Source organism: Aethalodelphis obliquidens, unplaced genomic scaffold (assembly GCF_003676395.1).
Source record: "Aethalodelphis obliquidens isolate GAN/ISIS:26980383/991018 unplaced genomic scaffold, ASM367639v1 scaffold3, whole genome shotgun sequence".
Taxonomy (NCBI): Eukaryota; Metazoa; Chordata; class Mammalia; order Artiodactyla; family Delphinidae; genus Aethalodelphis; species Aethalodelphis obliquidens.
The window spans coordinates 66,927,797-66,951,601 of NW_020837947.1; the positions used below are offsets into that span (position 1 = coordinate 66,927,797).

At 37.3% G+C, this 23,805-nt stretch overlaps 1 protein-coding gene across 7 annotated transcripts in view; it reads left to right on the forward strand.

Moving 5' to 3' along the window:
- Positions 1-23,805, forward strand: part of RNGTT (RNA guanylyltransferase and 5'-phosphatase) — a 250,509-nt gene that overhangs the window by 99,692 nt on the left and 127,012 nt on the right. For all 7 annotated transcript variants that reach the window (XR_003429506.1, XM_027090771.1, XM_027090750.1 and 4 more), the window contains one exon: positions 6,599-6,667. Coding sequence is in view for 6 of the 7 variants with exons in the window: in XM_027090771.1 (XP_026946572.1) it covers positions 6,599-6,667 (69 nt within the window). In the remaining variant the exon portion in view is untranslated. The remainder of the gene's footprint in view (positions 1-6,598; positions 6,668-23,805) is intronic.

The window sequence follows — 23,805 nt, forward strand, 5'->3', positions numbered from 1 at the left end:
CATTAATCTTTAGGATGAATGGATTTGGTTTCACACGGATGAAATAAAGTTAAGTTATGCTTCTGGTTAACCTGACACTTTGAGCTTATTTGCTTAATCTATTGACTTTTTTAATGATAGTATATTTGACTATGTTTTTAGGTGCTTAAAATACAGGAACAGGGCTTCCCTGGTGGTGCAGTGGTTGAGGGTCCGCCTGCCGATGCAGGGGGCGCGGGTTCGTGACCCGGTCTGGGAGGATCCCACGTGCCGCGGAGCGGCTGGGCCCGTGAGCCATGGCCGCTGGGCCTGCGCATCTGGAGCCTGTGCTCCGTGGCACAGCAGTGAGAGGCCCTCGTACCGCAAAAAAAAAAATAAATAAATAAATAAAATAAAAATACAGGAACAATTAGGTGTGATACTTAACCTCACAGAGATTACATTTGAATAGAGGAAGTTAAACTGTTAAATGTCGAATCATCTTACTTCTGTACAGACAGAATGTTTTAAAACTATAGGCTGCGGGAGCACAGTCATACCTTGTATGACTTTGACCTATAAATGTGCTGTATGCACTTGGAAAAGGAAAGTATTTTCTCCTATTGTTGGGTACAGTGTTCTATAAAATGTCAAATAGGTCACGTTGTTTCATTGTTGTTACAGTCCTCCATATTCTTTCTGATTTTCTGTCTACGTGTTTGTAAGTATTTTTAAGACATCTTTACCGTTGCTCTTTGATTCCTCATTCTGTTCCTCCCGACCCCTGCCACCCCAACATCTCCCCTTTTGCCTTTTTGTATTTCAGTTGGAAAAAGTGCTACACTCTTTTCTTCTTCAAGTTCAGTGATTCTTTCCTTTGTTCTATCCAGTCAGTGGATAATCCCATTGATTGTCATTCCCATTGATTAGCATTCTTTTTCTTTGATATTATGTTTTTATTTCTTGCATTTCCATTTGTCTTATTTTTTATTATTTTCAACTTTTTGGTGAAATTCCACGTTTATTTATGCATGTTTTCCACCTTTTCCTTTAAAATGTTAAAGTTATTTTAAAATCTTTGTTTGATATTTCCAAAATATGGGCCATCCCTATGTTTTTTTCTATTGACTGCCTTATCTATTGAATGTAGGTCATTTTCTTCTTGCTTTGTATGTGTGTGTGGTAATTTTCGATTGGATGCTGGGCATTTTTTTCTGTATGAACAATATATACTGAGGTAGATGTCTTTGTGCTTAGTAATGGGCGTACCTCTCCTTTAAGTTTAATAAGCTTCATTTGCTGGAGGCGGGGTTAGTGGTTGAATAATCTGTATTTAACATGGGTTTGTATTGCTATATAGTTATCTTCTGTGCTCTGAAGACTTCAGATTCCTTAAGCAGATGACTTCGGTTACTTGAGCTTATTGAGAGAACTGGAGTATAAAATGGGTTTTCTCCAGTGTTCCTGCTTCACTTGTAGCTTTCAGTGGGCTCTGCTTGCCTATACCACATAGTGGTCTATTTTTGTGCTCTTGCATTCTCCCTGATATGTAATCGACTGTTTCTTGTCACTCAGTGCCTGATTTGTGCAGACTCTGGGGTTTTGTTAATTTTCCTCCTCAAGCCTTGCTGTTAAGCAGACCCTGAACACCTGAGTCTCAGGGATGGGTTTCCCCTCAGTGGGCTGACCTCTCCCTCTTGGCAGCTGAATTTTGCCTTGCATAGGTGGGATGTTTTGGCAGGAGCAAGTTTTTCTCCTTTTTATCAATATAATATCCTTGGACCAAGGCTGTTTCTGGACCCGTGTGTAGCTGCAGACGACTTTATCCTCAGATAGCCTTTACTTCATATCAGGAAGGGTCTGGAAAGGATTTTATGTCTGTTTGCAACTAAGATGAGGCTTTCTCATCTTTCTTGTCCTACCCCTGATCTTTCCTGTGAATCCTGATAGAAACCTGGGGAACAGAGCTAGTGAGTAGGTTTGGAGTCCTCTTGTGTTTGGAGCTTCCAGGGATTCTATACTGTTATACTAACCCACACTTGGTTTTTAAGAATTGATCAAACTTTCAGTTTTTCTTTGTACCCACTTTTGTGGCAGCCATTTTTTCCTCTTATGCTCTTCCAAAGGTGAAGGGGTTCATGTGTCTCATCTTTCTTTGGAGGGCCTGGGATTCAGTTTACCTGATTTTGTGGACACCTCAACACTCTAAACCTTAACAAAAGCTATGATTTTACAGATTGTCTGCTTTTTAAAAATTTATTGTCAGGTTAGACGTATTTTACACCGTAAGTAAAAGTGGAACTTTCCCATAAAAAGCTTTTAAAAGATAACCTTAGGGGCTTCCCTGATGGCACAGTGGTTAAGAATCCATCTGCCAGTGCAGGGTACATGGGTTTGATCCCTGGTACGGGAAGATCCCACATGCCACGGAGCAACAAAGCCCGTGCGCCACTAGCTCGCGAGCCACAACTACTGAGTCCGTGTGACTAGAGCCCGTGCTCCACAACAAGAGAAGCCACCGCAATGAGAAACCCGCGCACCGCAATGAGAAACCTGCGCACCGCAACGAAGAGTGGCCCCCCGTGGCCGCAACTAGAGAAAGCCTGTGCACAGCAATGAAGACCCAACACAGCCATAAAGAAAGAAAGGAAGGAAGGAAGGCAGGAAGGAAGGAAAGAAAGAAAGGAAAAGAAAAAAAAAGGATAACCTTAAAGATGGTGAACACTTTCAAGATTATGAATACAGACCTAAGGAATGGATGAGGGGGGAAAAACTTTGCTAATGTTATTCAAACGGTACTTGTAGCTTAAGATAACATCTGTAGTGACGGTTTCATGTATAATTTGAAGTATGCTATAACTCAGAGATAGCAGTGAAAATAATGGAAATGTGTTAAGTGACTTTAAGTATTGGCTCTAACAATAAAGACACTGATATACAGAAGATGCTCATAACAAGTTTGGATAAATTTTCTTTCAGGAATTATGATTGGAAAAAAGCAATATTTTAAATTTAACATATTATTTTATATATGATTTCTAATATCAATAAATGAATTATATATATTTATTACATAAATTAAGAAAATTTTTAGATTTTATCGCTGAAAAAAAACTTCCCTCCACCCCAAGAATTTTACCTCCCTTTGTATGTATCTTACTCATATAGTACATGCTACAATACATTTAAAGTCTGTATTTTTATTTTTATTTTTTAATTATTTTATTTTATTTTATTTTATTTTGCGATACGCGGGCCTCTCACTGTTGTGGCCTCTCTCGTTGCGGAGCACAGGCTCCGGATGCGCAGGCTCAGCGGCCATGGCTCACGGGCCCAGCCACTCCGCGGCATGTGGCATCTCCCCGGACCGGGGCATGAACCCGTATCCCCTGCATCGGCAGGCGGACTTTCAACCACTGCGCCACCAGGGAGGCCCAAAGTCTGTATTTTTAAATGATGACTGGAGGACCTATATACGTGGGAAGTTTCAGAAGTCTTTGGGGCATTTGTTTCAGAGAGTCAGAGACTTTCTCTGGTTATTTCCTTTTTTTTTAATTTTCAAATAAATTTATTTATTTTATTCATTTATTTCTGGCTGCATTGGGTCTTCGTTGCTGCATGCGGGCTTTCTCTAGTTTTGGCGGGCGGGGGCCACTCTTCGTTGCGGTGTGCAGGCTTCTCATTGCCGTGGCTTCTCTTGTTGCAGAGCACGGGCTCTAGGCGCATGAGCTTCAGTAGTTGTGGCACGTGGGCTCATCAGTGCACGGGCTTAGTTGCTCTGCAGCATGTGGGATCTTCCCAGACCAGGGATGGAACCCGTGTCCCCTGCATTGGCAGGCAGATTCTTAACCACTGTGCCACCAGGGAAGTCCCCTATTTCCTTATTTTTAATTAAAGTCTGATTGAAATCTGTTCTGAGTGATTTTACTTTTTTAGCTGTCTGACTTGAAGCTAGTCACTTAATTGCTGATGGTCTCAGTTTCCTTTTCTGGTGAAGTGAATAGTAATATAAAATTAAAACTTATACATCTCATGAGGAGTTGTGTGTTTTGAGTGATGTACATATATTAAGAACCAAGCACAACAACACTTTATAGTAGGTCTTTAATATATGCTAGGTAATATTGTAAATGTATTAAGTAAAGAAAGAAATATTGTCTAGAGTAATCAATAAGCAGTAAAACGAGTGAAAACAAGCAATATTCTTTTGACCTAAGAAGTTTCATAGTCCCTTAAATTCTCTGATTCTTAAAAAGTTAGAGTAAAATAAAAAAGGAAGTTACTTTCATTTCTGCAGCAGGTAACATCATGTTATCTAGAGTCTTGCCAACACTATACTTTATACTGTTAACTTTATATATACTTTATCTACAGGGATGGTCCAGTATATGAATGGGAGAAAGATGGTCTAAGAATGGAAAAGCTATGTTTACTTGCTGTAAATGATGTACCTACTATAAAAGAACAAATTGTTAACCTTTGAAAAGTGTTTTTAAAAAGATAATTGTGGCATTTTGTTTTCATTGCTTCATTCCTCGGCAGGATTTTATAGTATAAATTAGTAGGTTACCTTTTCTTACATGATGAAGTACAAGAATTATCAATTTTATACATTTTTTTTCTTGTTTGACCCTTTACCCATCATTAGTTCATAATAAGAAATCAGTACTTTTAATCCATATTGAACTTTTACTTCAGCAGTTTCCTCCTCATATGGGTAGGTCATTTAAACCTATGAATGAATTGGAGATCAATTTCAGATCTGGTCTGAAATTTTTACCTATTTGGCCAAACTCTGGATAATATGGCTCTAAGGTCCCAGTCTGCAAGCTCCCCACTTTCTTAGTGTCATAATAAGACGAAAGAACAAAACACAACAAAAAAGAAAATATCAAGAGCATTACAGTTGAAAAAGAATTGTGGTAAAATATGCGTAGCATGAAATTGACCATTTAATCATTTTTAAGCATTCATTTCAGTGGCTTTAAGTACATTCACATTGTTGTGTAACCATTGCCATCTTATATTTCCAGATCTTTTTCATCTTTCCAAACTGAGACTCTGTACCCATCAAACGCTAACACCTCGTTCTCTCCTCCCCAAGACTCTGTAATTTGTGTCCCCAGGAATCTGACTAAGGAGCATTACAGCTTTACGAAGTGTAGATTATTCAAACTCAAATTGGTCTTAAAGCAGTTAGAAACTAGGATTGCTCTTACTTTTCTTTGCTGAACTGCCCCCAGTTTAGAGAAATTACAGATTTCAAGGAATGAAATGGCAGAGAAGATGAAGTCACAGTTTGGGAGGAGAATCACAGATCTTGTGGCATGTGCAATATACTGGACATTTTGATTGTTGCTTTTGGAATGCAAATCTGCCTTTAAGTGTAGTGGTTTTTTAGAGGATGTGATTGTGATGAAAGATCGTGATTGAATAACACACAGCATATCCAAAATTTTGGTGGAACATATTTGAATCCCAGAACCATCCTAAATGTTTTTTTGGTAGTTGGCCAGACTCTGGGTAACATGACATTATTACCTGGCTCTGTGAAAGTATCTTCTGCTCTCTTCCCTGAAATGCAGAAAATCAGTGTGTAGGTCCTCACTCAGTGATGCATATGTTCAGTTCTTCAGAATAATATAAAAATCCATGGAAGAGAAGCATTTAAAACTACTTGTTCAGAACTAATTAGAGAGCGTTGGGCCTGTAACTCTGCTTTTCAGTAGATATGGCATTGAAAAAGCTTGTTATTTGTAATTCATGCTGTGTATTCCTTGCAATGCAGTTTTTTTGCTTGAAAAAAAATGTAATAAAGACAAAAAATGAGGCAAAAAGTAGGACAAAAAGAAAGGTTAAATTTTTCTGCTTGAAGGTTTGGGGATAACACAGATAATGCATTTTGGGGCTGCAATCCCCATGTTTGAGCTAACTTCTTTTTACACATTCTCAGACAATCTTATCCCGGCTCCATCTATCCCCAAGCAAGGTTCTCTGCTCTCTCCTTTTTTGTGTATGTTTAGTTTTATTCCCTTTATTTATTACTTCCCAGCGTTTCTACTTTTGTTTCGGTTTTGGCCTATGCCTTCCTTCCTTTTATGCTGGCTCAGCATAGTGCATTTAAAAATACGTTTTATAACTGGAAGTTTGTACCTTTGACCACTGTCGTAAGATAAATAAGTACTAGGGATGTAATATACAGCATGACTAATATAATTAACACTGCTGTATGTTATATATGAAAGTTGTTAAGAGCGTAAATCCTGAGTTCTCTTCACAAGGAAAAAAATATATTTATTTTTATTTTGTATCTGTATGAGATGAGTGCTGTATGTCAATTATATCTTAATAAAACTGAAGAAGAAAAAAATTTTTTTTAATATTTTATCCATCATTTTGGTTATTGTAGTTAGAACTGTTGTTCGAGATATCTAGCCTGCCATGGAATGGAAACCTTCATATATTAAAAAATAATCTTACAGTATATTAACCTAGATCCCTCTGGATCACCCCTCTCCCCCATTTTGTATTTCCATTTTTAAAGTTTATGTATTAAGAAGTTCTTATAAAGCTTACAAAAAATTAAAAAACTTTTAAAGTGATTATTGTGTTTCTAAAAATATGTGTATTTATTTTATAGCTACTTGAAGGAAACTTTGCCAAAGAAGTCAGCCATGAAATGGATGGTCTCATTTTCCAGCCCACTGGAGTAAGTACATTCGTCTCTGTGTGCATGTGTGTGTGTAGGTGTATCCGTGTATGCCCATGCATGTATATATAAAGTACATTTTCCTTAGATATATTTACTTAGGATTGATTACTGCTATAATCACTGCTTTTCCTTAAAACAAATTTTCATTATAAAATAAAATACTTCTTTTATACTAAATACATATAATAGTACAATGAACAGTTATTTGCTTTTCACTTAGCTTAGGAAATAAATATGACTGATCATTATTTTTCAAGGAAGTTATTAGTCTTTTAATATAATTAGTTTTCTTACTACTCTTGCACAATGAATGTTTTGTTTCTTTACTAGAAATCTACCAATAACCTTATATAAATAAATGCTTATTTCTTTCTGTAGCCCAGTATATCTTTAAGTATTAATATTTTTAAAACTTCATTTTGCCATGGATGAGTAAAATTTAGTTATCAATATTTGAAGAAAAACACAATTCTTTGCATATTTATTCCATGTCAGATTTCTGAAACTCACTGAAGAACTTTTCACCAACTTAATGGTCAAATCATATATTTGGAGTAATTATGTTTTACTCATGGTAAGGTTTCCCTCCCTCCACATCATTGACGTTTTTGGCCACATAATCCTTTGCTGCGGGGAGCTGTCCTGTGCGTGGTAGGATGTTTCACAGCATCTTTGGTCTGTACTTACCAGGTGCCAGTATTACTTCTCCCTCCCACCCCTCTAGCTTGTGACAACCAAAAATATACACATTCACTGCCTCATTTCCCCTGAAGGGCAAATTTGCCTTCACTTGAGAACCTGTGCTCTGTGGCGCAGTGCTTTTCAAAAATGTGGCCTGTGGGCTTCCCTGGTGGCGCAGTGGTTGAGAATCTGCCTGCTAATGCAGGGGACACGGGTTCAAGCCCTGGTCTGGGAGGATCCCACATGCCGCGGGGCAACTAGGCCCATGAGCCACAACTACTGAGCCTGCGCGTCTGGAGCCTGTGCTCCGCAACAAAAGAGGCCGCGATAATGAGAGGCCCGCACGCTGCAATGAAGAATGGCCCTCGCTTGCCACAACTAGAGAAAGCCCTCCCACAGAAACGAAGACCCAACACAGCAAAAATAAATAAATAAATTAATAAACTCCTACCCACAACATCTTCTTTAAAAAAAAAAAAATGTGGCCTGTGGACAAGGTAGCGTTAGCACCACCCAGAAAGTTGTTATAAATGTCTCTCACCACAGACCTACTGATGAGAAACTGCTGGGAATGGAGTCCAGCAATTTGTGCTTTCTCAGGCTTTCCCAGTGACTCTGATGCGTTTTCAAGTAGGAGAACCACTGCTCTTATAGGAAAGAGTTGTATTTCATGTACCACACCTTGTCATAAGCTTCATTTTGCCTTCACTAACTCTATCCTTAGAAATTAGGGTGCAAGCTAGTTGTGAAGTTATGTAGAGACACATCAAACTGGGTACCTGGAGAAAAGGGAAGGAGGCTGTAATATTTTTGAACATTATGTATTAAACGCTATATTATATATGCTTTATGTATATAGTAAAACTCTGCTATTATGCAAATTTAGGTATAACGTGGTATGTGATTGGCTTCTGTCTTCCTCCCAGCCCCCCTTGCCAAACAGATGGGGGGAAAATCTTTTGTGGTCGCAGGAGGAGGAGATGGAGGAGAGTTAGAGGCTGGGGACAGAAATAGTAGAAAATACTATTTTAGGAAGATAGACATTAGATCTTTGAGTTCCAGTATTTTCTAAGTCTAATCTCCCTGGATTGAAAGAAATAAAATCTAACTATAACAGGAATTACAGTGTTTCACTCTGTTAAACTCATGGTGGTTCAGACCCATGCATGTATGAGATTTTGGTATATGTAAGAGAAATGGCCTGACAGGTGAGTCTTGTGATGTCTAGTGTAGTAAGTTGGTTTATCAGTCTGTCCCTCTTCTAGTAACCACACTTGTTATTATGATGACTTCATAATTGATTTTCTTAAGTATTTGTGGGCATTTGGTTTAACATAAAAGTTTCAATCAGTTTGTCAGGTTACCCAAAAATTCTTGTTGGGAGTTTAATTGGAAACGCTTTGAAGTTAGATTAATTTGGAGAAAATCAGTGTTTTTACAATGTTAAATTGCCTTCTCAATGAATAAGGTAGAGCTCTTTTCAGGTCTTTTACTGTTCTCCAATCCAGTTTAAGTTTTTTTGTTTTTGTTTTTGTTTTTGTTTTTTTTTATGGTACGCGGGCCTCTCACTGTTGTGGCCTCTTCCATTGCGGGGCACAGGCTCCGGACGCGCAGGCCCGGTGGCCATGGCTCACGGGCCCAGCCACTCCGCGGCACGTGGGATCTTCCCGGACAGGGGCACGAACCCATGTTCCCTGCATCGGCAGGCGGACTCTCAACCACTGTGCCACTAGGGAAGCCCCGCTCTAGGTCTTTTGTATAAGGAGGTAAGAAGAGAGTTGATTACAGACAGGTGTAGTTTCCAGTGGTGGGAGGAGACATGATTTTAGGTGGTCCAGAGACAGGGCATTAAATGACATTGCATTACACAATGAGAATTTAGTCCCATTCCAGTTTTTTTTTTTTTTTTTTTTTTGTTTTTTTTTTTTTTGTGGTACGCGGGCCTCTCACTGTTGTGGCCTCTCCCGTTGCGGAGCACAGGCTCCGGACGCGCAGGCTCAGCGGCCATGGCTCACGGGCCCAGCCGCTCCGCGGCATGTGGGATCTTCCCGGACCGGGGCACGAACCCACGTCCCCTGCATCGGCAGGCGGACTCTCAACCACTGCGCCACCAGGGAAGCCCCCATTCCAGTTTTTATACATTCTTTCAGTTTATAAATTATACTTATTTCTAGTTTTGAATATCTAAGATTTGCTAATCTTTCCCTTTTTAACAAAATGAGTGTGGACTTAGTTTTACACTGTTCAAAGGGCAACGTTCTCTACTGGAGTTTAGTATCATTGGTTCATTTCAATCATGTCTAATTTTTAATGCTACTTATTAGGGTAAGCGATACCATTGTCTATTTATGGTATAAGTGACGTACCATTTGGCATAAAGTTTCCTGAATATCTTTGGGGGCCATTTTTCAGCCTGCTGCAGTTATTTAGCTTGATATGACATTTCCAACTAATAGCCATAGACCCTAATACCCAGTGTCATTTCTATTTTGGTCCTTCTAAGGTTTTAAGTTACCTTCCTTTCTTAGGCTTTCTTTTTACAGCAAGTTCTGAATTAGAAGTTTAGGACTCTTAATCAGGCCAAGAACCTTAAAATGTAAAATTTGCCAGCATTTCTAAGTTTTCCTTCTGGGGAAGTCTAAAATCTTGGATGAACTCAGCTTTAATAATGAAGTGCAGTCAGGGTGAGTGTTAGACCCTTATGACAAAATAAAACAGTATATCAGAGATAACCTGTATTTTTTGTCATGTTAAAATATGTTTTCACCCTTTATTTTTACTTTGGAGGATATGCAAATGTTAGAATCCACAGTTCTTTTCCCTGGAATTCTTCAGACCAACTCTCCAGTGTCTTGCTGGGTGGCATTTGCCTGGCTTTTAGCATTCTCTGCATGGAGAAGATAAAGGGGCGAGGGTGTGCTCTTCAGTAGGTAAACTTTTCACTTCACTCTCCAAGGTTCACTTTTCCTCTTCTGTGGTTCTTGAATCTTCTGGACTGGAGCTTCCGTCCTTCAGTTTTGCCACAGAATAAACATCTCCTGCCTCTTGCCAGGGTGGAGGAGGGAAGCTGGAGGTGTAAATGCTCCTTGTGAAGACTTCTACCCAGTCTGTGTCCAGTACCAGGTCTCCCTTTCACCTCCTCGCAACCTTCTCAGTATCTGTTTTCCTATGTCACGTAGCCTGTTCTGGGGAACTCAGCAGGAATTCCTCTGCCTTTGTATTAGTTGCTGCAAGCACTTAGTATTCAGTGTTCTTTGCTCTCTGCTCTGTTAACTTCTCCATCTACTTTCTGTCTTTCCAGAATTCGACGCATTGTTTTCTGCTGTTGTCTTCTCTCCTCTCCTGATTTTCCTTTTCTATTGATTCTCTTTTCTGTAACTCCCATTTTAGTGAGGTTTCAAATCAAAGTGGATATAAATGCACATGTTTAGTCGACAACATTTATCAGAAAATCCCCCAAACTTCTCACAATGTGTGGTTTTGCATCTGTTGGCTTCCTTGAACCAACAGTTTAAATAAATGAAGAAAGGAACTGTTTTGAGTGACCAACTTAGCGATCTGAGTGAGGCTGCATAAAGTGGAGAGAAGATCCTGGTCAGGGATGGGCAAAGCTTGACTTATAATCTGCAGCCCACTCTCTAACACCAGAGACATATTCCAAAGGCCAATGAAGGGCAAAAAATGAAGAGGATTCTTGGTGCATCTACTTTTGTAAAAACTTCTGGGCCTACGTTTGTTTGGTGCTAGTTACTTAAAACTTAGCAAGAAGTTAATTCTGCTTCACTATAGTAATTATAGTAAGGGAACTGAAGTTGAGTAGAAGGTAGAAGATATTACTACTGCTAAAAAAAAAAAAAAAAAAGAAGAAGAAAGTATTTTGAATCCTGGCAAAATATTGAGGAACAGTGATAAAGATACTATATTAAAGTGATGATTCTATTGAGGGCAAAACCCCAAACACCAGCTTAGAAGAAAGTTCATTTACCTTTTGATTTAATGTTCTGTTTTTCAGAGACATAACCTTGTAACACATCCAGAATTGCATTTAGTTTATTACTTTTATAAGAAAAGGGACAAGTAAAGCTAATGGTTGGTATATTCAGGAAAATAAAGCTTAGGATATTTCTTTGTGTTTATAAAGAAATGTACTAGTATATGATATTTACTAAAATACAGCAGTCATTAATTACCATGAAAACCTCAATTAAAAAAAAAGTAGATTAAATTGCACTTATAGAATTATAGTAAATCAAAGCAGAAAAGATACTCCTAAGATTATCTAGCCCAGTGGTTTCAAAACATGAATTTCCAAAGTTCTGGGTTTCTGTGAACTGCCTCAGGGGACCATGTGCAGGAATAGGTTACTAGGTAAGCATTCTGTTTATCTCACGGCAGCCCTGATTTATTTCTTTTATATATTGTACTTCTAGATAAGATTGTGTTTTAAAAGGGGCTTCATCTAAGTAAATACCATTTGTATCAACTGCTTTTTTGAAAGGTCACCAGTGATCTTTTTCCTCGCAAAATCATGTTCGTTTTTCAGCCCTTTTCTTACTGGATTATCTAGTGGTAGTCTGTACCGCTGTCCACACTTCCTTAAAAATACTCTCTTGCGTGGCTTCATGCCATTTCTTCTCCATCTCACTCAAGCTTTTCGTCTTCTACTAGCCATTGAAGTTCAGAGTTTCTGAAGGCTCGGTATGCTGGACCTTCATTTTTTACCATGCTCTGCTCTCTCCCTTGAAATCTCTTCCACACTTGAGTTACTTCCCGTAAGCCTGACTCAGACTCTTGATTTCTGTTTAAGCTCCAGGTTTGTTTATTTAATTGCCTACCCTGATATCACCTTTTAAATTTCTCAAAAACACCAGAAACTCAGTATACTTTGAAGCTGAACTCCATCCCTACTCCCCAAACAAACAAGCCAACATACAAACTGTACAAAATGATCCTTTCCCAACATTTCATCCCTCAGTTGCTTATATGCAGTTACTTGAGTGAGAAATCTAGATGTCATCTTTGACGCCTTTCCTTCTTTTATCCCTCTAATCCATCTCCAAATCTTGCTTTATCTCCTAAATCTCTCTTAAATTATTCCCTTTTCTCTCCATTACCACTGCCACACTCCAGTGACTTGTCATTCACTGCCTCTTGCCTGGACCACTGCAGCAGTGCCCTAACTGGTCCTGCAGCCTCCACTTTATCCCCCTCCAGTCTTTTCTTCATACCATATCCAGAGTGGTCTTCCTCCTTAATCTCTAGTGATTTTCCCTTGTTTTCAGGTTAAAGACCAAACCTAGATTTGAAGCCAGCTTACTCTCTTCTTTATCCCATGCTGCCTTTTTGTTTCCCCTTGTGTTTTGCTGTTGATGTGAAAGTAACTGATATTTTTATTTAAAGGTGACTTAACTATATTACTTTATTCATAAACAGTGTTTTAAAAAATTGAAGTATAAGTTACACTTGCCAAAATATTTAAATATTTTGAGAAAAATGGGTATTTTCTTTGAAGAAGAAATTGGCTGTTTATTTTAATATGAACCTCTAGTCTTTCTAAGGCTTAAAGCTCAAACTTTGAACAAACTGAGGTGATCATTTTTAAAAAGAAGTGTCTTCAGATTGAATTTTCCATCTGGTTATTAGTCTATACCATAAACCAGATAGGTTTTATTAGACCCTTATATATAAGGTTTTCAGTCTTACGATTTCATTGATATTTTGAATTGCTAATCTTTTGTGGTTTGTTACCTAAAAATGAATATTTTAAGTTGGCCGTTTGACAGTTTAATATGCTATAGGTAGTAGATCTTTTACTTGACAGCTATTAGATCTTTAAGTTTAATTTATAAAGTTGATAATCCTTGTTTGTTTACTAGCTTTTGCAAGTGGTTTTAATGATTTATGTAGCATAGTAAATTTTTATTTGTAGTAATGATTGATTTCTAACCTTTTAAAAATCATATTTGATTTTACTTTTGTCATCTGGAGACACGTTTCTAGATAAGAATTTTTGTGCCATTAATACTCCCTCACTATGAAATAAAAACAGAATTATATGTAATAAATTGCAAAATAGAGGTGGTAATAAAAACTTGAAATATTTTCTTTGTTTTATTAAAATAAGACTTTTTCTTGTTTTATCTGCCAGCTATATTGTGATTAGTAAAACAGAATTGTTTCTGTATTGAGTTTAGAGTATTTACTCTCAAGCAATAGTGATAGAATTGTTTTATGTTTTCATCACTACCTTGATTTTCTGTAAGGTGGGTCAGCTTGGTTTTATGTTTCACCCATTAATCAATTTGCATGTAAATAGAGTCAGCTTTGATTTTAATATTGCTTTCTTGTGAAATATTAATGTTTTTATTAAGTCTTTACTACTGCCAGGTATATTGAATGTTATGGATAGATTGTAAAATGAAAATTGGAATTAGTCTAATGTCTTGTCTTGAAGTACATGACGAATTAGAGTGGTTTTCCTCTGTAGCAGAGATGATGTTACCATGGTGAAAGCTTCTGTTGCCATGACATTTGCTTGCATATTTTGATAGGTCTTCAATTGAAGAAGGGCTCTGTTTCCTGGCAGAATGGAAAAGTGTCATTCTATCTTTCCCCCAAATATGTTATTTTTTTAATTGAGAAATATGTAATAATTTCCAAAGAATTGTAATAGTGAACTGCCAAGGAAGAAAATACACCTTGTTTATTTTTAATTTTTTTTCCTTAATCAACTTTTGGAACACAGCAAAATTCTTAGCTTGCTTTTGTGTAAGGAAGAAGAAAAGAGAAGAATATTATTGTTCTAGCTTTCTTAATAAATAAAACATTTGCTTTTCCATTGAATTTTGTTGACAAAATAAACAGCTGAAGAGGAATAATTTGTAATCAGCCTCAGCTAGATATAGATATATACTGTTACTGTACAACAAAAAGACACTGCTAATGATGATATATTGTTAGCAGAGAAAAGGACAAATAAATGTAAATAAGGACTTCACAAAATGAAGGAATCAGTGAATTCCAAGAAGGTAAATATATAAAGTACAAAATCAGTTTTCATATAAATGATACATGTTAAACACAGTGAATTAGGGATAGTTCTTTTTTATTGATAACATTTAATATTGAAAAATTAATGGTAGATTTTTTTTAAATTGTGTTTTACAGTGGTATATGTTTAATTTGAATTTTAACTAGATAATACAGACATTTAACATGTAGTAAGACAAATACAGAGAAGAAAGTCTCCCTCTCCTTCTTCTCGCCTCCCTCAATTATCTACAGTTGTTTGTTTTTAACTTATCTTCTCATAGTTTCTTTATGCATTTATAAGTAAATACAAATTTGTTAATACATTTTTATTCCCACTCCACTTTTCAAGGAAGGTAGCACATTATTTTGCACTTTGCTTTTCAGGATTTGTCCAGCCATGTATTTTAATGTATATTTTGTTAGTGCTCTAATTTGAGCATCTTGGGACATACTGGAATCAGCAGAAGGATAGGGCTTATTATTGATAGCTCCCATCCCTTATGCTTAGGGGAGTTCAGACTTCTAGGAGGAAATATTTTAAAACATACACTTTGTCAATTTAGAATAAATTTTCCTTTTGTTGTCAAGTTCATTGATAACTTCAGTAGGGCTTTTTACTGGTAGACCAGTTCATTTTGTAAAAGCTGCAAATTTAAGTATTTGTAATGAGTACATCTTTACACCAGCTGTTTCTTCTGCAACAAACTGTTTTCTTCCTTTCGGTATTACTCCCATTCAGCCTTTGAATATCAAATTAGGTGTGGCTTCCTTGGGGAAGCCCGGCTGATTTGGTGAGTGTGACTCTCCCCTGTGTTCTTACAGTGCTCTTCTTCGTACCAGTACTAGGAGCAGAGAAAATTATTTTAGTGATACTACGCTGCATAGATTAGCAAAAAAGGAGGGTAACGTACTTGATGTATAAAGTAACTAGGCTGCAGATGTTACTTGTATCTAGAGTTTGATTCCCCTATCAGTAGACCACTTTTATTTAGACTTGTGTCCACCAGAGAAGAGGAGAAACTCTGTGAGAATCTGCTAGCTGTCAGAGTTAGTGGAATTTTATACCAGATGGCAGTAGTCTTGGATATTAAGGGAGAGTTAATCCTGAGCTTTGGAATATATTAGCTCATGCCTTCATCTAATAAATTGGGTGTCTACTGTATGTTATACACATTGCTGAGTAAGAAATAATAAAACTGGATAAAGGCAGGGTTTCTGCCCTCAAAGGGCTATGAAGAAACTCGACCCTGCAGCAGTGTGAGAAGAGTACAGACTGATGGAGTGGCAGAGGCACCTTGGTGGGCCCAGGGAGTAGGGCCAGGATACTTTGGGAGATGGGGCCTGTGCTGGAGATGAGACAGGACAGACGGTTCAGTAGGCTTTCAGTGGGGCCTGAGTGGGAGAGAAGAGGTAAGTGGTTTAGGTGCTGAGGTTTATTCGGTTGTCTGAGCTCCCTCTTCCCACTAGACATGGCATTGCCAGTTGCTTGTCCCTCCTACTCACCGCTCCACACAGAACTAGGCTAAAAGTAATTAGAAAACAACTGACTTGGTTCCTTTTGGAACAGTTTTATAATATGAGATCATCTAACCCAACCTTTCATCATTTGCTTTCAGACAAATGATATAAATCTGTATTTTTTGTTAATAGTGGAAAGATTTCTGTATTACTGTGATTTGGGAATTTTTTGGACAAGTCTAATGATTTGGGTTATCAGTTAATCTGTAAAAAGAGGGAGTTTACTGCATGCTTTCAGTACCCCTCATTTTTCTAGTATTCTTACTCAGGTCTATTAACTGGTCTTGATACTAACTGGGTATTTTCATTTAACTTGTCTTTACCCCCAGTTCCTTACTGGTTAAAGTTTAATTTCATGTGCAGTTATATGGAACTGCCCAGACATGGAAAGTAAAGCTGAAGTTGCAGAGGTCTTTGTGTAACTGTATTTTTTCCGAAATTATTTCACTAGAAATGTAAGCTACAGGTTATTTTATATTAAAACAACAGCAAGAAGAAATTAGACATGTGAATCAGATAATAGAAATAGTGAATCAGATAATAGAAATAGTAATACAAATGTATTTTTGAGTAAGTTTTCTAACCTATTAAGCCAAGAAATTGTATTAATTCTCTAATATTAAATTTTACTCTCAAATCACAACTTCACTTTACATAAGTAGTAGTAAAACTTTCATAAGCAGATGAGAAATGTCAGCAAGCTTTTGAAAATGGAATTCTCCGTTTTCTTCCCCTGCTTCTTTCTATGATACCTCTCCCTACTATCTTTACCAAGTTTGTGACTTTTTAGAAATGAAATACCAAGGGGTTGCCTTGAGCTATTTTTATAGGAGATCGACTCTTTACCTCCTCTACATCAACAAGAATAGCATAGAGCACTGGGCCAATTTAGTCTCAGAAAACTTGAGCAGACTTCCCCTCAACTCAGGTATATTTGTGTTCTCATTGCGTAGAACTTTCTTGTAGCCTAATTATTCTTCAAAATTCAATTCATGCATTTTTCTTGTTCAAGAAAACTTCCTTTACCCCTGCCCCCTGATTTTCATGTTTCTCTGTTGTTCTTCCTCAGCAACTTTGTTTGTGTTCATTTGAGTACTTCTCTAATCTCTCTTGGAGGTTATATTAAAAGCCTCACTGTGGTTGAGCCCACTGTCTTGGGAGAATTTGTATCTTCCCCAACTAGTATGGTACTAGGCACATAGTAGGTAGTTAGTGTTGATTAGGGACTTTTCCTCCATACAGGATATTTATGTGTCTTGTTTTGCAAAATAGGTGTTGGTTATTTGCTTCTCAGTGAAACATGGGCAAAAGGATATAATCAAGTCAATAAATCTAGAGTTGTTTTACTTTTCTGTCCAGTAGAATTACCAAAGAGGATTTTTTCTGCTTTCTTTAAAACTAAATTCTAGAAAAACAACAAAAATAAAACTAATATATGGTAATGCCAGGGATCTTTCCTAGCTTCAGGACGTGAGCCTTCTGAAGAGGACAGTATGTCTCAGGTTTCAGTGCAGGGCCTGGAATATATATTACAATAACATAACTGCTCACATTTTACTAGTGGAAATCATAGAGTAGCATGGGCTACAAAGCATTTTAGGTATCTCTGGTTTAGATATCCTGTTTTTAGGCAAGCAAAATGCTATTGCATTTTTGCAAGTGAAATAGATGAAGCCCACACTTTGAATTTGCTTTGAATCATGAAGTTAGTAGTTAGTAGAGGCAAAGAAGAACCAGATATCTTGTCCTCTTTGTTGTTATTACTACTAGCTTCCTTTAGATCAGTTTCTCAACTTTGGTACCATTGACATTTTGGGTTGGATAATTCTTTGCTGTGTACAGCTGTACTGTGCGTTGTAGGATGTTTAGAAACATCCCTGGCTTCTACCCACTAGATGGCAGTAGCTCACACTTCCCTCCCCAGTGTGACAACCAAAAATGTAGGCATTGCTAAATATCCCCTGGGGGGTAAAATCTCTAATTGAGAACCACTGTTTTGTATAGCAGGTGTATCACTTCTGCCTCCATTTCATTTTCTCTTAGTTTTAGAGGACTTCTTTGGCACATGGCCATCCTGTACCTCTAAGCCAGGTTCTGCTCTCATTTGGTAAACACTTCCTTAAGCATCTTACTTGGTTGCCTGACATCTGCATTCATTACATTTTTTCTTTTTAAAGATAATAATGAACATCTCAGGTAATATTGGTAATTGCTTTCAGACATAATCTATCTCTAATTTTTTATTGGACAACTCACCTGGTAAAATCAGATTTGCTTCTATAGAACTAAGTATTATATGTATCAATTAAATATAGCTTTGATAATTATTTTACTCTAGATACATGCTGGTGAATTTAATGAAATTAAAATTCATTACTCCCTAATTATACATTGGAAAATGTAGCTTGAAAGGATGTTTTTGTACCCTTGTTTATATTCAGCAAGTGTATTTCAAGTTTGAGGACTCACAAATATTTATATTTAAAATGCTTAATTCCCTGTATTATATAATATCTTTGACCTTATTATTTTGGGGAACTTGAAAAAAGGATTTTTAAATAGTTATTGATATACATAGTCTTTTGTGAATAGTGCTAATTTAAGTCATTTCATAATCTAAAATATTCTATTTAAACATATAAATTTAAAAATACCTGAGACTAATATTTTATAAGTTTAAAAAATTTTCACTTTATTTTTTATTTTTATTTATTTATTTAAAAAATTTTTTTTTGCGGTACGCGGGCCTCTCACTGTTGTGGCCTCTCCCGTTGCGGAGCACAGGCTCCAGACGCGCAGGCCCAGCGGCCATGGCTCACGGGCCCAGCCGCTCCGCGGCATGTGGGATCTTCCCGGACCGGAGCACGAACCCGTGTCCCCTGCATCGGCAGGCGGACTCTCAACCACTGCGCCACCAGGGAAGCCCATATTTTTAAAATTTTTTATCAAGTATTTATTGAGTATTTTACTAATTGTTTTGTAGGCACATGATTAGACATGATTTTACTGAAGTAGAATTTACATTCGAACAGGTATTTAAATATATTTTACTCATGGGATCTATGTCGTTGCATTTATATTCGGTAATTCAGAACTACAGTATTTTTAAAATATAATTTCCTAAAAATTTTTGTCAGGCATTTCATTGATTTTCATAAAGGTGCTTTGAAATTCTCAGTCATGTCAAGTCTAGGTTTTCAGATTAATATAAATGGTTTGGTGTACAGTCAGATAAGGAATGACTTATGTACTTGAACTATTGCTGTGTAAAAGCAGAAGAGTCAGTATATGCTATTCTCCATTAGATGATTTCCAGAGAGAAGAATGTGAAGGATAGTTAGTAGCTATTTTACAAATAATATTATATTAAAATTACATTTAGAATTTGTTATTAGGTACCCATTATGAAATATTTTAAAGCTGTACAATCATTAACATTTCCTAGATTTAATAACTTAGATTGGTGTTGGTTTTCGAAGTGTCTCATACTCGTAGTCATATAAATGAATAGAGAACAGAAGTAAATGATGTTTTGTTTGTACATGTGACATTCCCTTGGCAGCTGTTGTGAGTGTGGTTGGTGTGGGATGCTGACACTCCTTTCTCCCCTCACTTCTTTTTACCCTTCACTACCATAGGGAACCACTCTTACTAAAAGGTCTGTGATGTTTCTGTCAGATAGACTTTATTAGAAAAAAGACTAAATTTTATTATTATTTTTATTAATGGGGTCACGACTGGAAAATTTAGCAGTTTTAACATTTATAAAAACATTTATATTCAGCAAGTCTAAAGAGGTTTATTTGTGATCATCCTGAAGGACATGTATTACCTAAATGAATCTCTCAGGGCAAATAAATGGACAAAAACTTCCACTGAAATATTATATATTTGATTTTATATTTATTCATGTTTAAGCACAAACCTTGGGGGAAGATAGTGTGCATTATGTTCTTAAATTTGCTACAGATAAAATGTCTTTCCTATCAACTCCAATGGTTTGTCTTGCTTAACGAAACTTGTTATATGAAATTTGTTATATGGACTTCTGTTTGAAATAAGAGATCCGATGACTAGGGTTTTTGCATTTTTTCCTCAAATTTATAAAGATCTGTTAGAATGCAGTTTGACTCGTATATCTAAAAAATATTAGTAATGAGAACACTTAGCAGTTTTTCCTTCCTGAGTACCTTTCTCATAATATGGCCCCGTCCCCCATAATGCCCTCGCTGAATTGACATACTTTCCTCTCCTTCAGGAGATTCTATATTTTTCTACCCAAGTGTTTTGTTCATATTTACATCATGGTATAAGTCTGCATTAGTGAATATTACCCATTACTCAAAGTTTTCAATCTTAATTCCTCTATAAGAAGTCCATAGCCACCAAAGTAAAAGATTTTCTCTTTTTACTATGTTCTAGAATAATTTAAAACACTTTTTTCCTATGCTGTAGTCTCTTTGATTAGATGGACAGTGTTGTACAACCATTTCCACAACTTTTACATCAGTGCAAAGAGAAGTTTTGTAACCATTAAGCAATAACGCTCCTTCCGCCCACCCCCTCAATGCCCCCCGCCTCCACCCCCTGCCCTTGGTACCGCTAATCTGCTTTCTGTCACTATGAATTTGCCTATTGCGGATATTTTATACAGGTGGAATCATACCATTTTTGTCCTTTTGTGTCTGGCTTATTTCACTTAGCATAGTGTTTTTGAGGATCATTTATTTTGTAGCATGTGTCAGAACTTCATTCTTTCTTGTGGCAGAATGATATTCCATTGTATGTATATACTGCATTTTGTTTACCCATTTATATGGTGATGGAAACCTAGATTGTAGACATGTCAATATCTGGGTCCCTGTTTCCAATTTTCTTCGCTCTACCATGTGCAGAGTCATATGGTAATTCTGTGTTTCAAATTCAGTTTTTGAGGAACTGTCAAATTATTATCCATAGTGGCTGGATCATTTTATATTCCTTACAGCAACATACATGGTTACTAATTTCTTCACATCCTCTCCAACACTTGTTATTTTCCTCTAAAAAAAAAAAAAAATTACAGCCACCCATATGAAGTAGTATCTCATTATGGTTTTGATTCACATTTCCCTAATGGCTAATGATACTGAGCATCTTTTTATGTGCTTATTCACCATTTGTATCTCTTCTATGGAAGAAATGTGTATTCAAGTTCTTTGACAATTTTAAAAATTGGGTTGTCTTTGTTGTTGAGTTGTAGGAGTTCTTTATGTATTTTGGATATTAAACCCTTATCAGGTATATGATTTGCACATTTTTCCCATTCTGTAGGTTATCTTTTCACTTTTTTGATATCTTGTGATGCACAAGTTTTTTAGTTTTGATAAAGTCCAGTTTATCTATTTTTTTTTTATTGCTTGTGCTTTTTTTTTTTTTTTTGGCAGTACGTGGGCCTCTCACTGTTGTGGCCTCTCCTGTTGTGGAGCACAGGCTCTGGACATGCAGGCTCAGCGGCCATGGCTCACGGGGCCAGCCGCTCCACGGCATGTGGGATCTTCCCGGACCAGGGCACGAACCCATGTCCCCTGCATCAGCAGGCGGACTCTCAACCACTGCGCCACCAGGGAAGCCCTATTGCTTGTGCTTTTGATGTCATATCTAACAATTCACCACCAAATGCAAGATCATGAAAATTTACCCCTGTGTTTTCTTGTAAGAGTTTTATGGTTTTAGCTGTTATATTTAGGACATTGGTCCATTTTTAGTTAGTGTTTGTATATGATGGGAGATAGGGTTCCAAACGTCATTCTTTTACTTGTGGAAATCAGCTGTTCCAGCATCATTTGTTGAAGAGAGTGTTCTCTCACCATTGAATGGACTTGGCATCCTTGTAAAAAAAAAAAATCAATTGGCTATTGGCTATCAATATATGAGTTTATTTCTGTACTCTCAGTTTTTTTCCATTGGTTTAAATGTCTGTCCTTATGTCAACACCTCCGTTTTGATTACTGTAGATTTATAGTAAGTTTTGAAGTTGGAAAGTGTGAGACTTATAACTTTGTGTTGTTCTTTCTTCAAGATTGTTTTGGCTCTTCAGGGTCTCTTGTAACTGCATATGAATTTGAGGATTGGCTTTCCTATTTCTGTTAAAAAGAAAAAGTTGTTGGAATTTTGATAGAGATTGCATTGAATCTATAGATTGCTTTGAGTAGTATTGACAGTTTAGCGATATTAATTCTTCTTAATGGGTGTTCTGAGACCAGTCCCAGTGTGGAGGGGGTTTTCCACACCACCAAGCACTTCTCTGACACCAGCTGGGTGTCCTACAATTCAACTCAATTCTGACACTGTCTACCCAGTGATAGCGTCAGATTCAACAGGTTGAGGGCTCTTCAAAACTGTACTGCTTCCAGTTTCCCCACCCTCTCCCACCCCTTAACTTCAGATGCCAGTTGCAAGTTCATGTTATTACCTGTGCTTCTAGTTGACTAGCTGTAGATTGGAGGTTCCAAGGACCCTCTCCTTGGCCTCCAGACACCAGTTAAATTCCAGGTTGTTACCGGTACTTCTTACCACCTGACTATAAATCAGAAGTTCCCATGACCCCCTTGTCAGGTTCAATTAGTTTGTGAGGGTGGCTCACAGTACTCAGAAAAATATATTACTTACTAGATTACTGGTTTATTATAAAAGGATGTAATTCAGGAATATCCAGAGGAAATAGATACATAAGGCAAGGCATGGGGGAGGGGCATGGAACTTCTGTGCCCTTTCGAGGCACCCCCTCTTCCTGAATATCCATGTGTTCACCAACCCAGAAACTTTCTGAACCCCGTTTTTCTTTTTTGGTTTTTATGGAGCCTTGATTACACAGGCATGATTGATGAAACCATTGGCCACTGGCAATTGATCCAACTTCTAGCCCCCCTCCCCTCCCCAGAGGTCAGAGGGGTGGGACTGAAAGTTCCAACCCTCTGATCACTTGGTTGGCTCCTGGTAACTAGCCCCCATCCCTAGGTGCTACCTCAAAATCACCTCATTAGCATAATAAAAGACCCTTATCACTCTCTTCACTTTGGAAATTCCAAGGGTTTTAGGAGCTCTGTGCCAGAAGTGGGGATGAAGACCAAATGTATATTTATTATAAATCACAATATCACTTTTCCTATCCATGAATATGGGATGTCTTTCCATTTTTAGGTCTTTTTAAACTTTTTCAGTAATGTTTTGTAGTTTTCAGTATATAGACCATTCATTTCCTTTGTTAAATTTATTCCTAGGTATTTTGTTCTTTTAGATGCTATTGTAAATGGAATTGATTTCTTAATTTCCTTTCTGGATTATTCATTGCTGTTGTATAGAAACAACCGATTTTTTGTATTGATAATAGCACCAAAGTATTACATTATTAGGAAGAAATTTAACAAAAGTTGTGCAAGACCTGCATACCGAAAACTACAAAACATTGCTGAGAGAAATTTAGGAAGACCTAAGTACTAAGTAAATAGAGAGATTTGAAGTGTTCATGAATCAAAAGATTCAGTATTGTTAAGATGTTATTTTTCCCTTAATTGATCTATTAATTTACTGCAGTCTCACTTAACATCCCAGTAAACTTATTTTTCATAGAAATTGACCAGGTAATTTTAAAGTATATGTGGAGGGCTTCCCTGGTGGTGCAGTGGTTAAGAATCTGCCTGCCAGTGCAGGGGACACGGGTTCGAGCCCTGGTCTGGGAAGACTCCACCTGCTGCAGAGCAACTAAGCCCATTCACAACTACTGATCCTGTGCTCTAGAGCCTGCGCACCACAACTACCGAAGCCCATGCCCTGCAACAAGATAAGCCACTGCAATGAGACGCCCGTGCACCACAATAAAGAGTGGTCCCGGCTCGCCGCAACTAGAGAAAGCCTGCACGTAG